At 36.6% G+C, this 12,604-nt stretch overlaps 1 protein-coding gene across 13 annotated transcripts in view; it reads right to left on the bottom strand.

Moving 5' to 3' along the window:
- The window catches only part of SLC44A1 (solute carrier family 44 member 1), a 197,849-nt gene that overhangs the window by 51,671 nt on the left and 133,574 nt on the right, over positions 1-12,604 (bottom strand). For 8 of the 13 annotated variants that reach the window (XM_015117154.3, XM_077968381.1, XM_077968380.1 and 5 more), the window contains exons 14-15: positions 5,304-5,540; positions 3,153-3,233 (exon numbers count right to left, since the gene is read on the bottom strand). In XM_015117154.3, the coding sequence (XP_014972640.2) occupies positions 3,153-3,233; positions 5,304-5,540 (318 nt within the window). Of the gene's footprint in view, positions 1-2,951; positions 3,234-5,303; positions 5,541-12,604 lie in introns of all 13 variants that reach the window. The other 5 variants (XM_077968385.1, XM_028835011.2, XM_077968375.1 and 2 more) reach the window with 1 other exon arrangement.

The following is a 12,604-nucleotide window of genomic DNA, read 5'->3' on the forward strand; positions in this document are numbered from 1 at the left end:
TCTCAGGGAAAAGTTCGAGAACAAAACTGGAAGTTCTCATGTTTAGTTCAATGATCCCCTGTCAAAAGGAAAATATAAAACCTCATTTTACTGAACATTATTGTATAGGCTAAAAATGAAGCGTAAATTAAAAGATCCCATTGAGGAGGGAGGAAGATAGTGAATTCAAACAGCAGCAATGTTTCTAGAGCTACTGCAAAATAGGCATGATGCTCTTTTATAGAACTTTCATCTACAGCAACAATATGTAAATTATATCAAGCAAATACAAATAAGCAATCCTAAATTCTATCAATCCCCAAACTTAAGGTAGAAATTTCTCAAACAGATTTTTAGAAACACATGCAAGGGAATGGTGTTAGTAGGGGCCAACTCTAACCATGCATACTGTGGAAGAGAAATAAAGAAGGTACTGAGGTGCTGAGAAAATAAAACTACTCTGTGAGAAATATTTCACACTTGTCTTCTGGGAGCTTTTTAACCATTGAAAACATTATTCTTAGGGACCCAATGCTACAATGTCCAAAGCACCAGAACGATGCACATAGAAGATGTATTTTGGGATGCAGAAGAGGGTCTTTGCCATTAATCTGCAAGCAATGAACTGAACAACAGAAAATGAAAGCAAAAATTAAATGAAGATTTTAATGCATTGTTTGAAGTAAGGGACACTATTTCAAAACTAAAAATACTAATAGGAAAGAACTCCTTCTAAAATATTTGGCATCTGGTAGAATGCCACATAACCTGGGCAGTTCTCCCAGGATTATTGCCTATAAATTAGGAGTTTAGGTAAGGAAAGTATACTTGCATTCTGATCTACTACAATTCATCTACCATTCATTAAATAATACTATAGAAATCTGTGCCAACTCATGGCAAGATTACCTAGTCTTCAACCTCGAAATAGTTCTCCCTTTCTTTAAACGCTTATTACTGAATGATATAATGAAAGCTTCAATCACTGGAGAGACAGAAAAGGGGGGAAAGCTTGGTTTTTATTTAAAGATTTCTTGTATCTTTTTAAGTTTTGGGCTTAGAATCGATTTGCTGAACCATTAGGACTACCAAGCAGAAGAAGAAAGGAAGCCTCCCTCCTTTCTCCATGTTGCCATAGGGTTGGCAGAATCTCCACTGCTGCCCTCCTCAGCCTTTGTGAAGTAAGAGGGATACAGAAAGGTGTGGAGGGCGGGCATGGAATCTGACTGGGAAGATTGCTGGTGAGCTGCCATCTGCCCAAGCAATCCATGTCTAGGTGATACAAACTTAAAATTCAGAGCTATGTGGGTACTAGAGTGATCTGTGCTCTGGGATCTAAACATTTAAATTTGATTTTATAATTATTCATGCTATTAAGAGTAACACCAAAATAGGCACTGGAAAGGGTTATAGAAAAAAGGGTTTATATCTAAATATTTTATTGAGGCTTTAACTTAGGTTGAATATGCAATTAGTTTGCATATACATATAGCCTCCCTGCCTCCCCCCATAAATAAGCCTATTTCCTTTACTCTTAAATGAGCTTATTTTATACCATATATACACTTTTTTTTTTTTTAAGATGGAGTCTTGCTCTGTCGCCTAGGCTGGAATGCAATGGTGCAATCTTGGCTCACTGCAACCTCCGCCTCTCAGGTTCAAGCAATTCTCCTGCCTCAGCCTCCCAAGTAACTGGGATTACAGGCACTCACTGCCATGCCCAGCTAATTTTTTTTTTTTTTTTTTTTTGTATTTTAGTACAGATGGGATTTCTTTTTGTTATTTGTTTTTTGTATTTTAGTAGAGACGGGGATTCACCGTTTTGCCCAGGGTGGTCTCAAACTCCTGAGGTCAGGCAATCCACCTGCTTCAACCTCCCAAAGTGCTAGGATTACAGGCATGAGCCACCACACTCGGTCTACTTAAATGAACTTATTTTATACCATATATTTTAAAGTTGAAAACCTATAAATCAGCAGTATCCAATCTTTTGGCTTCCCCAGGCCACCCTGGAAGAAGAATTGTCTTGGGCTGCATATAAAATACATTAAGGATAGCTGATGGGCTTAAAAAAAAGAAATGCAAAAAAACTCATGTTGTAATAAAGTGTATAAATTTGTGCTGAAAGCCTTCCTAAGCCATATGCGGCCCACAGGCAGCAGGTTGGACAAGTTTGCTATAAATCAAATCATTTATTAAAGTGTAAGGAAGATAGAAAGGAAAGTCCTTACCTCACACTTTTGAACATTATATGCAGTTAGAGGGCACATTGTTTAAAATTAATTATTTAAGGATGAAGACAATTACATAATATTTGAAAACAAACATGCTATTAAAAAAATACACATTTAAATTAGGAAGTAATTAGACCAACATATGACAGAGGCATCTGTTGCTACGCTATACCCATGTGAAATATATGTGACAATACCCATGTGAAAAGCGGCTCAAGGTTCTCTTACACTCATTAAGCTGCTTTTTTCAAATAAAAGTGGAGTACAGAGATATATTTGTATATATATACATATATATAATATCAATGACCAGAAATAATTTATCCATCTCACAATTAAACTGGGAGAAGACTAGATTGTCTTACTGAGTGGGAATGTGGGTATTGATGAAAACAGCCTTGTTGCTACTGAAAAATAAAGCTTAAGAAACAAAGAAAGTACAACTAGGCAACAGAAGAAAATGTCAGCCAAGGGAAAAGGACAGCGATGTAAACAGAACAATATTTTAAAATGGGGGAGTATGAATTTTAGCAAGTTGAAAGGAATTGCTATGATCACCTTCCAAAATGATAAAAGTCAAACCGTCAGTTCAAGTGTACACCAAAATGTTCAGTCTGATGAAAGCCAAACACTGACAGTTGAAACGGAAAGAGCAATAGCAGTTTTACCTTAGGGACAAAACTATCATCCCCTACCCCCCACCGAGCACTGACGAGGATGTTGTTCCTTTCAGCTTACTTTTACAGAAGGTGGTCTCAGTTGTGACAAGAATTCTGCCATCCAAGTGATGGGTAAGCACACAAACAGAAAGAGCAGCACGTCCTGCGTGATACAGATAACAAAAGCTTCTCCTGAAGAAGTGCAGTCAGTGAAGACAGAGAGAGAGAGGAAGTGAAAGTGAAATTCTTGGAGGGCGGCCACCTCCTCATCTCCACCTACCATCGGCTTTAGCTCTCTGGCATCAGCGACGCCTCCCTTACCAGCTTCTTTCATTGCTTTCCTACTGTTTTCCACAAACTCCTGCAAAATATGGATCACAATGCGTAAATTCTTGGTTCCTTTCAGATTTGTTAGTAGATGAATTCTAAAGAACATTTACATTTTTGACTCAATCTTGGTAAATGGATGGCCTAAAAACATAGCAATAAAGAATGTTTAGTATCACACATGAGGGCTGCTAAATTTGCAGGAATGGATCCTGCAATCCGCTGATTTAAAACATCTTTCCATCCATTCATTGTGACAATCTTACTAAGGCTCCAAGAGATAATGTTAGTTCTATGTGGAAGAGAAAACACCTAACATTTTTAAGAGGCTATTTTCTCATACTCAGAATATCATTTTATTTGTTATTGTTGTTTTTTTCTATATCAAGGTTAAATGAAACAAGAAGAACATGTTACTCCATAAGCCTCCACTTTTAAATAACCACAGAAGGTAAAAGAACACACTGATATTGCTAAGCACATAATGCTTTTTTTCTTAACCAAACCACAAACAAACTATCTTTTAAAAAAGTGTCAATCTGACCATGACATTACTTCATAAAGTAGGAAGACAGGGTGTATCAACCAGAACCTATGGTTAGTAGTAGTCGAAATGGGAATGTGCCCCAAAGGGAACATTTCCATTCTGTCAACATTTACAGGGCACTTCTTCATTAAATATCCTCACCATTCCTACAGAGAAAACTGAAGGGTGGAAAATAGTATTCTTTACTCTGCTTTTGATCAGTGACTTAAAAAACAGTAACACTCTTCTAAATGCTTTAATCACAAAAGAGATGCAATAATCATGATCAAATTCCATTCAGAAAATAACCAGTTAGAATTAGTTTAGACATTAAGAAAATGTCCACAATTTAGCTGATGTTGTCAGAAAAAGAGAAAATCAATGCCAAATAGGTCAGCTAAATCATTTGGCATTCTTGCTATTGAAAAAAAAAAAAAAATCTAGGCTGGGTGTGGTGGCTCACACCTGTAATCCCAGCATTTTGGAAGGCCAAGGCAGGCAGATCACCTGAGGACAGGAGTTCAAGACCAGCCTGGCCAACATGGTAAAACCCTATCTCTACTAAAAATGCAAAAATTAGCCAGGAGTGGTGGCACACGCATGTAATCACAGCTACTTGGGAGGCTGAGGCAGAACTGCCTGAACCTGGGAGGTAGAGGCTGCAGAGCCAAGACCATGCCACTATACTCCAGTCTGGTTGACAAAGCAAGACTCTGTCTCAAAAAAATAAAAAAAATAAAAAAAATAAAAAATCTAGCCTATTTATTAATACACTTATTTCAGATTTAACTGGATAAAATATGCTCCTGGAAAATGACTTGTTATTTCAATGTATAATGCTTAGTATTCAATATTACCCATTTTGAGATAGAAATATTTCATAGCTTAATAGCAAACTACTATTATTTAGAAAGCATCTTTACTTGGTAACAGTTAACACTGATTATAATGGTACTTAAGCCATTTAATAAGGTTTTCAAATTTTTAAAGACATTTAATTGAGGTTCTAATATGAAAAATCTGCATATAATATCTGTGTAAAGGTTCAGATCTTGACTAATAAATAACTATACACTCTATCAGTCATGGGTCTGTTATCCATATTCATCACAAAATGCTTTCAGTTTGGCCCACCATATTTAAGATGATGAGTTTTAATCAGGGTTGACAGCAGTAATGTTTGGGGCAATGGTGGACAGAGAAAGACAGGTAGGCACTAGGACCTGGGAAACAGGATTATTTTGTCTTTGAGCCCCATTTCAGGAAAAGGCTAGAAGCTGGTTTAAAAAGTCAATTCAAATCTATCTAACTACAGAGAGAGGGGCAGCAGGAATAGGGTGAACTTAGGACTATTAACGAGTACAGCTCTAGCTAGGTGATCTGAAATGATCTTGTCCATGCCAAGAAGCCTTCCTCCCTGACTTACCCAAGATTAACCTCATTCATGAGTCAGTGCTACGGGGTTAATTCTAAATTACTCAGTTGCATATAGTGTGAATTAAACATAGATAATGTTTTACAAAATATTTTTATTGGTATTTTTATCCCTAAATTGGAAAGGGCATTTGAAGTACTTACCATCAGCACTTTATCCATATAGAATTCTCTGCCAGGGCTCCCATCATTGTATTTTGTATCAATGGCAAAACACAAGAATAATACATCCACTACCATTTCGTAAATAGACAGGAAGCAATGAGCGACTAGGAAAGCAAAGAGGCAGACGATGATCAGAGGCAGCACCCATACTGTGTAGTCCTGCTGGTAGTTGAGCAGCATAATCCCAGCTAAACCTGTGCTGCAGACTATCAGCACCTGAAGCAGAGAGAACAAAGATCACATTTAATATCCTACTGAAGAAAGCCACTCTTTTCTCATCATTTGCAGACTTCAAATTCTCTTTACTATTTATAAGTGATGGTTGCATGAGGCCATTCCATCTCAAATGAGGAAATACAATCCATATATTCCCATATACACACAGAGTCATGCATGCTTATCATATAATATACATTTTAAAATCATACGTTAAATGATTCTGGTTTAAAGATAATTAAGTTTTCTAAATGCTACGCTGCACCCTAAAACTTAACCTATTTAGAATCTGTGGCAATTTTTAAGATAAATGTACACATATTTTAGAAAAAATTTACACACTCTTAGCACTAAGAAAAAAGTGATATTTCAGTGTAATGGTATGTATTTTTTTCTAAGCATTTTCACATATATGAAATAGTATTATATAAACAAATCACTATAAGCTTTTCATTAATATTTATAGAAGTATCATTATAAATGCTTCATAAATATTTACTCAGCTACATAATTTCATTTTATGAGAGATTTAAAATACATTTAACCACTCTCTTACTATGGAGATTTACATTGTTTTCAGATATAAATAATGCTGCAACAAACATCTATAGTCTTAGAACTTTTTCTGTGTTTCATATTTTATTTCACATAGAATATGTGGTAAATTTAATATAATTTGCCATGAAGTTTATATTTGGACTCTCTGTGAAGAAAGAGGTTGCCAAAAACATCCATGCTAAAAGAATAAAAGAAATAGCCAATTTAGTTATTGTCAAGAACCACCCACTCTGATGCTTCACAATTTCACATGCAGCATTTTAAATTTTTTGTGGTGTTTAAAATACATTTTATTACAGCTTTTCAATAACACTATAAATGGTTTATGGCAAATATTATCATCCCATTTTATAGACTGGGAAACATACTTAGAGATGCTAGCCAACCTGAGTAGAAAAAAAAGAGTAGACCCAAGGTCAAGGTCATAAGAGTAGAAAAAAGAATAGATCCTACTCAAATAATGGTCTCATGATGTCAACTCCAGTGCTCTTTCCAGATAAAAACTCAGAAATATTTGGATATTGGTACACAGCAGTAATGGATTCTACTGAATTCTAGACACACTCTTTCCCAGTCCATTATTTTGTCTTGCATAAGGCTTTAAGTAAAGGGAAAAAAGAGACCTCTAGAATCATGGCAGCCTGTTCCTGCCTAGCATTAAGCAGAGGCAGAGTGAGAATTCTTCTTTGGCATTTTCTCCAGTATTTATCAACATCAAGGCATTTCTCATTCACCATTATCTTAACTTGGAGTTAAATTGCATTAGATGATACATTGGTTAAGCTATAAATTGATCCCTCTCTCAGATGCTTTTAGTGAGCAAATCTGGGTCTGCCCAAGCTTTGGAAGACTCCCCCACCATTTTTGTAGCAACTCACTTATGAATCTTCTCTTATAGTGACTTATTTTCTGGGGTTATTTCCATAGATGCTTAATTACTTCCATTTTCTTTTCTTTTTTTTTGAGACAGAGTCTTGCTCTGTCACCTAGGCTAGAGAGCAGTGGCATGATCTTGGCTCACTGCAACCTCCACCTCCTGGGTTCAAGCAATTCTTCGCCTCAGCCTCCCAAGTAGCTGGAACTACAGGTGCTCGCCACCACGCCTGGCCAATTTATTTTTGTATTTTTTAGTAGAGACAGGGTTTCACCATGTTGGCCAGGCTGGTCTCTATCTCCTGACCTCAGGTGATCCGCCCGCCTCGGCCTCCCAAACTGCTGGGATTACAGGTGTGAGCCACCGCGCCCGGTCATTACTTCCATTTTCTTCCACTCTCCTAGTTTCAATTTTAGAGTGAGTTATTTCCTATACTCTCCAAATTTTGCACATTCACCTTATTGGAGGGCTGAGGTTCTTCATGCTCTCAGCATGCCATTAAAAGTTAAATCCCATTGAAATGGTAAAGTTAGTTATAGAAAGAAGGTGTGGCTCAAACAAACTAGATGTTGAGACAAAAAGATGGTGAGATGGAAGGTTAAATATTCTCATACAAGAGATAACTTCAACAATTAGTGATGTTTAGCCAAAAAAAGTAGTAGTTATTCCCAAATATAATGAAAGAGTGTTATGCACTTATTCAAGCAGATACAGTAATGGTTCTCAAACTGTAGAAAGGCTAAGAATGCAGATTCCTGGGCCCTACTCCCAGAGTCTGGTTGGTTGGATCCACAATAAAGCCCAGTAGTTTGCATTTAAAAAGTATCCCAGGTGCTGATAAAGCCTATGTCTCAAGAAGTACTGGACTATATCAGTGATCTCCATGGTGGAGTACCCACATCCTAGGGAGTATTTAACAGGATCACCTGGGACTTCTATTATATTTCTCATACATTTATAATGTCTTCTTTAGTATGCTTTATAAGGCATATATTAGTAACAGCTATATATATATAATATACACACAATTGATAAATAAATGTAAATATATTAAACAACTGTGATCAAACTTTTTTCTTAATAGGGCGCATGACTTTAGAAGTTAAGAAATCCTAGCTGGGCATGATGGCTCACACCTACCGTCCCAGCTACTCGGGAGGCTGAGGCAGGAGGATTGCTCGAGCCCAGAACTTCAAGACCAGCCTGGGCACACAACAAGATTCCATCTCAAAAAAAGAAAAAAAAAATAGACATTCCTGTTCTAGAGGATAAATTATTGGAATACAGTAGACGAGATTCATGCTTTGGGTAGGATGTGGGAAGCAGGAAGGAAATGATACTAGTTTTGGAGTCAGAAAGATGTAGATTTGAATCACAGAATTAGTACTTAGTTTTGTAACTCTAAGCAAGCTCATTTAACCATTCTGAGCCTGTTTTTCCATCTTTAAAAGAGACATAATAATACATACATCCCACGATTGTTAAAATAAACATTTTAAAAGTATTTAATGCAATGCCTGGCAATGTTTCTCCCTCCCTCCCTTCCTTTCTTTTTTTGCCATCCTAAGTGCAACATTTATGATGCTCTTTCTCTAGAGCACCTACATTTTGAAAGATATTGTTTACCAATAAAATAGCATTTATAAGTAATAATTCATATTCTCAATTTTTATTAACCCAAGTCAAATAAATTGTCAACTAGAAGATATAATTAGTGTGAGAAAAGACATTACCAAATGGAGGTAAAATAATTTCACACAGAAGCAAATAAATTTGAGATTGAAGGGTTTCGGGATAGCTTTATTAGGACAAATATCAATACTTAAAAAATTTAAATTGGATTATAAATCTCTATTCTTACCTTTAGGACCCTATTGGCCAGTGACCATATGTTACAAGTCACTAAACTAGAAGAGCTAAGTTCCCTTACAAATCTAATTCATATTCCATAAAAACTATCAGGGTACCATAGAAATGGAACCCATAATGATGCCTTTTTTAATTCAGAGTTTTAAAATTGAATTTAAAATTTTGAGGTAATTGTGAATTCACATGCAGTTGTAAGAAATAGTAGAATGGTTCCATGTACCCTTTACCCAGTTCCCTTCAATGATAACATCTTGTAAAACTATAGCATGATATCGATGTCACAACCATGTTATTGACATTGATACTGTGAAGATGCAGAATATATCCATCATCACCGAAACCCTGCACTTTGCTATTTTATGGGTATTTCCCCTCCTCCTCAACCCGATCTCTAACCACAAATCCATTCTCCATTTCCACACTGCTGTCATTTCACTTTTTTTCTTTTTGAGAAAGAGTCTTGCTCTGTCACCCAGACTGGAATGCAGTGGTGTGATCACGGCTCAATGCAGCCTCTGCCTCCGGGCTGAAGCGATCCTCCCACCTCAGCCTCCTGAGTAGCTAGGAATACAGGTGCACCGCACCATGCCAGGAAAATTTTTGTATTTTTTTGTAGAAATGGGGTTTCGCCACATTTTTCAAGCTGGTCTTAGACTCCTGGGCTCAAGCGATCCACCCTCCTTGGCCTCCCAAAGTGCTGGGATTACAGGTGTGAGCCACAGAGCCCAGCCCTGTTGTAATTTCTATTATATAAACAGAATTAATCTTCTGGGATTAGATTTTTTCGCTCAGCATAGTTTCCTCAAGATTCAGTCAAGTTGCTATGTATACAAACAATTCATTTCTGGCATCATGTTTTATAATGTTTATTATGATCTATTAGTTGAACTCCCTGATTAGAAACAAATTCTGCATGCTAGCAGCTATTTAATTGTAATGAAAAACTCTTTTCGAAAGATTTACTGTATTCTATGATCAGAACTATATTTTTAGGAAAAAAAACTAAAGAACATTGATATTAAAATGTTAGAAACCCAGAAGATTTCTCTTCCTCTTATTTTTCTCTTTTTTGAATTTCTCAATTAAAAATGTATTTATCATCTTTTATGGTTTTTGAGGTCATTTGAAATACTATAAATATTACATTATTAAAAATATACCTTTCTGGAAAACAATTTGGCAATGCACATCAAGAATCCTAATTAATTCTAATTCTAGGTTTCTGTCTTCAGGAAATAAGGATTGATGTGGGCAAGATTTATACACAAATACAAATTTTAGGTTAGTAAAAAATTTAGCACAGCTCAACTGTAAAAAACAGAAAACCTGAGGATTAAATGACACAACAGTTGTATAACCAGAGTTAGAAACGTTTTAAGAAAACAAGAAATGCTCATAATGTAATACCAAGTGAAAAAAGGGATACAAAACTGCCTTTTCTACTAGGTTTCTTTTGTTTTTGTTTTTGAGACAGAGTCTCACTTTGTCATCCAGGCTGCAGTGTAGTTGCACTATCTCAGCTCACTGTAACCTCCGCCTCTCAGATTCAACTAATTCTCATGCCTCAGCTTCTGAGTAGCTGGGATTACAGGCATGTACCACTACGCCTGGCTAATTTTTATACTTTTAGTAGAGACAGGGTTTCCCCATGTTGGCCAGGTTGGTCTCGAACTCCTGACCTCAAGTGATCCACCCATCTTAGCCTCCCATAGTGTTGGGATTATAGGCATGAGCCACCGTGCCTGGCCCTCTACTAGATTTTAAATTCTATGTATTGATCAGTATATAACCAGAACCTATAATAGTCCTTTCCACATTACTAGTAGGCACTCTATAAAGATATGAATAAAAGGATATGATAAACAAAGAAAAAGTTTTGACAGGTCACTAGGCTGCTAAAAAAAGTCAACTTTAGAACATTGTGTTTTATCATCTTTATATTTTTTTCTCTTTTTTTTTAGACAGAGTCTTGCTCTATCACCCAGGCTGGAGTGTGGTGGTGCGATCTCGGCTCACTGCAACCTCTGCCTCCTGGGTTCAAATGATTCTCCGCCTCAGCCTCCCAAGTAGCTGGGACTACGGGTGCTCGCCACCACACCCGGCTAATTTTTTTTTTCGTATTTTTTTAGTAGATATGGGGTTTCGCCACATCGTTGACCAGGCTGGTCTCGAACTCCTGACCTCTGGTGATCTGCCCACCTCAGCCTCCCAAAGTGCTGGGATTATAGGCGTGAGCCACCGTGCCCAACCCATCTTTTTATTTTTCATTAAAAAAATAATGCAGACTCAATATAGAGAATATTATCTTACTACAATAAAGTGGGGTAGGGGTTTGGAATTATCTGTATTTTCAATATCCAAAAGCAATCATTGTTAACATCTTGAGATATTCATTTCCATTCTTTTTCTTATAAACATTGTTAAACACTACTAAAGCCTAGTAGTTTTACTCAGCTTTTTCATTTATTACATTATATGCATTTCTTCATATTGTAAACTCTTAATAAAAAACAGGGCTTAGTAGGTGAGCTCAGAATTACTGAGTCAAAAGGCTTTAAAAAATTTTTTTAAAAGGCCCAAGGACAAATTTAACATCAGCTGAGGCAATTATAGCACACAGTGATTAGTAACTTAGAAGTCAGACAGACCTGAGCTTGAACGCCACATTCTAGTTCTCTAAATCTGGCCAATTTAATTTGTTCTCTAAACTTTTAGAGTAGAGGAAACCAAAGATAATACTAGTAGCTCACCTTACAGGGGAGGACCAAATGTAACACTTAACAAAAGCCCTTCCCTCAGTGCCTGGTACCCAAAGTGTCTTAATCAGAGTTTACTAAAATCATCATCATTAAATATTACCACTTAGTATCTCCTTTACTCCTCTAAATGGCTTCTTATTTCCCTTTGTAAAAAGCGTTGTGGGCAATGGCTCATGCCTGTAATCCCAGCACTTCGGGAGGCTGAGGTGGGCAGATCACCTGAGGTCGGGAGTTCGAGACCAGCCTGACCAACATGGAGAAACCCCGTCTCTACTAAAAATACAAAGATGGGCATGGTGGGGCATGCTTGTAGTCCCAGCTACTCGGGAGGTTGAAGCAGGAGAATCACTTGAACCCAGGACATGGAGGTTGTGGTGAGCCAAGATTGTGCCACTGCACTCCAGCCTGCACAACAAGAGTGAAACTCTGTCTGGAAAAAAAAAACAAAAGCAGTGTGTGTAGTATGTGTGTGGTATACATATATATACTTTTATCCTAAGTTGCTTCTAATCTTTCTTAGCTGTAGGGATAAATTATAAATATGTAAACAAAAATGAAAGATGGTGAAGCCTTTCTGAATCAGCTGTAGAGAACCGACCCACTTCATCACACACAATGCTATACTTCTCCATGCCAAACACATTTTCTTTACAAAAACATTTAAAAAATACAGTTGGCTAGAGCCACCTAAGGGTTCAATAGTAAGAAAATGTTTACAAATAGTATTTGGTGGATATTTACCTGGTAATAATGAATAATTGTGAAGATTATCAAAACAAGATGGAAAATGTATATGGTGTAATGTAAAGATAAATCGGGAGGACCAACAGGTACGTATGCTATGATTTTTATACTACAGAAATACAAGCCGATGAAAAAACATGGGAAGAATTATATAGAAATGATGTTATTTAGTTATAGTGGTGGTAGTATAAGTCTTTCTCTTTCCTCAATTCAAAAATTTTCTGTATATTTTGTGGTTTAAAACTCAGATACAATGAAAT

Source organism: Macaca mulatta, chromosome 15 (genome assembly GCF_049350105.2).
Source record: "Macaca mulatta isolate MMU2019108-1 chromosome 15, T2T-MMU8v2.0, whole genome shotgun sequence".
NCBI classification, from domain to species: Eukaryota; Metazoa; Chordata; class Mammalia; order Primates; family Cercopithecidae; genus Macaca; species Macaca mulatta.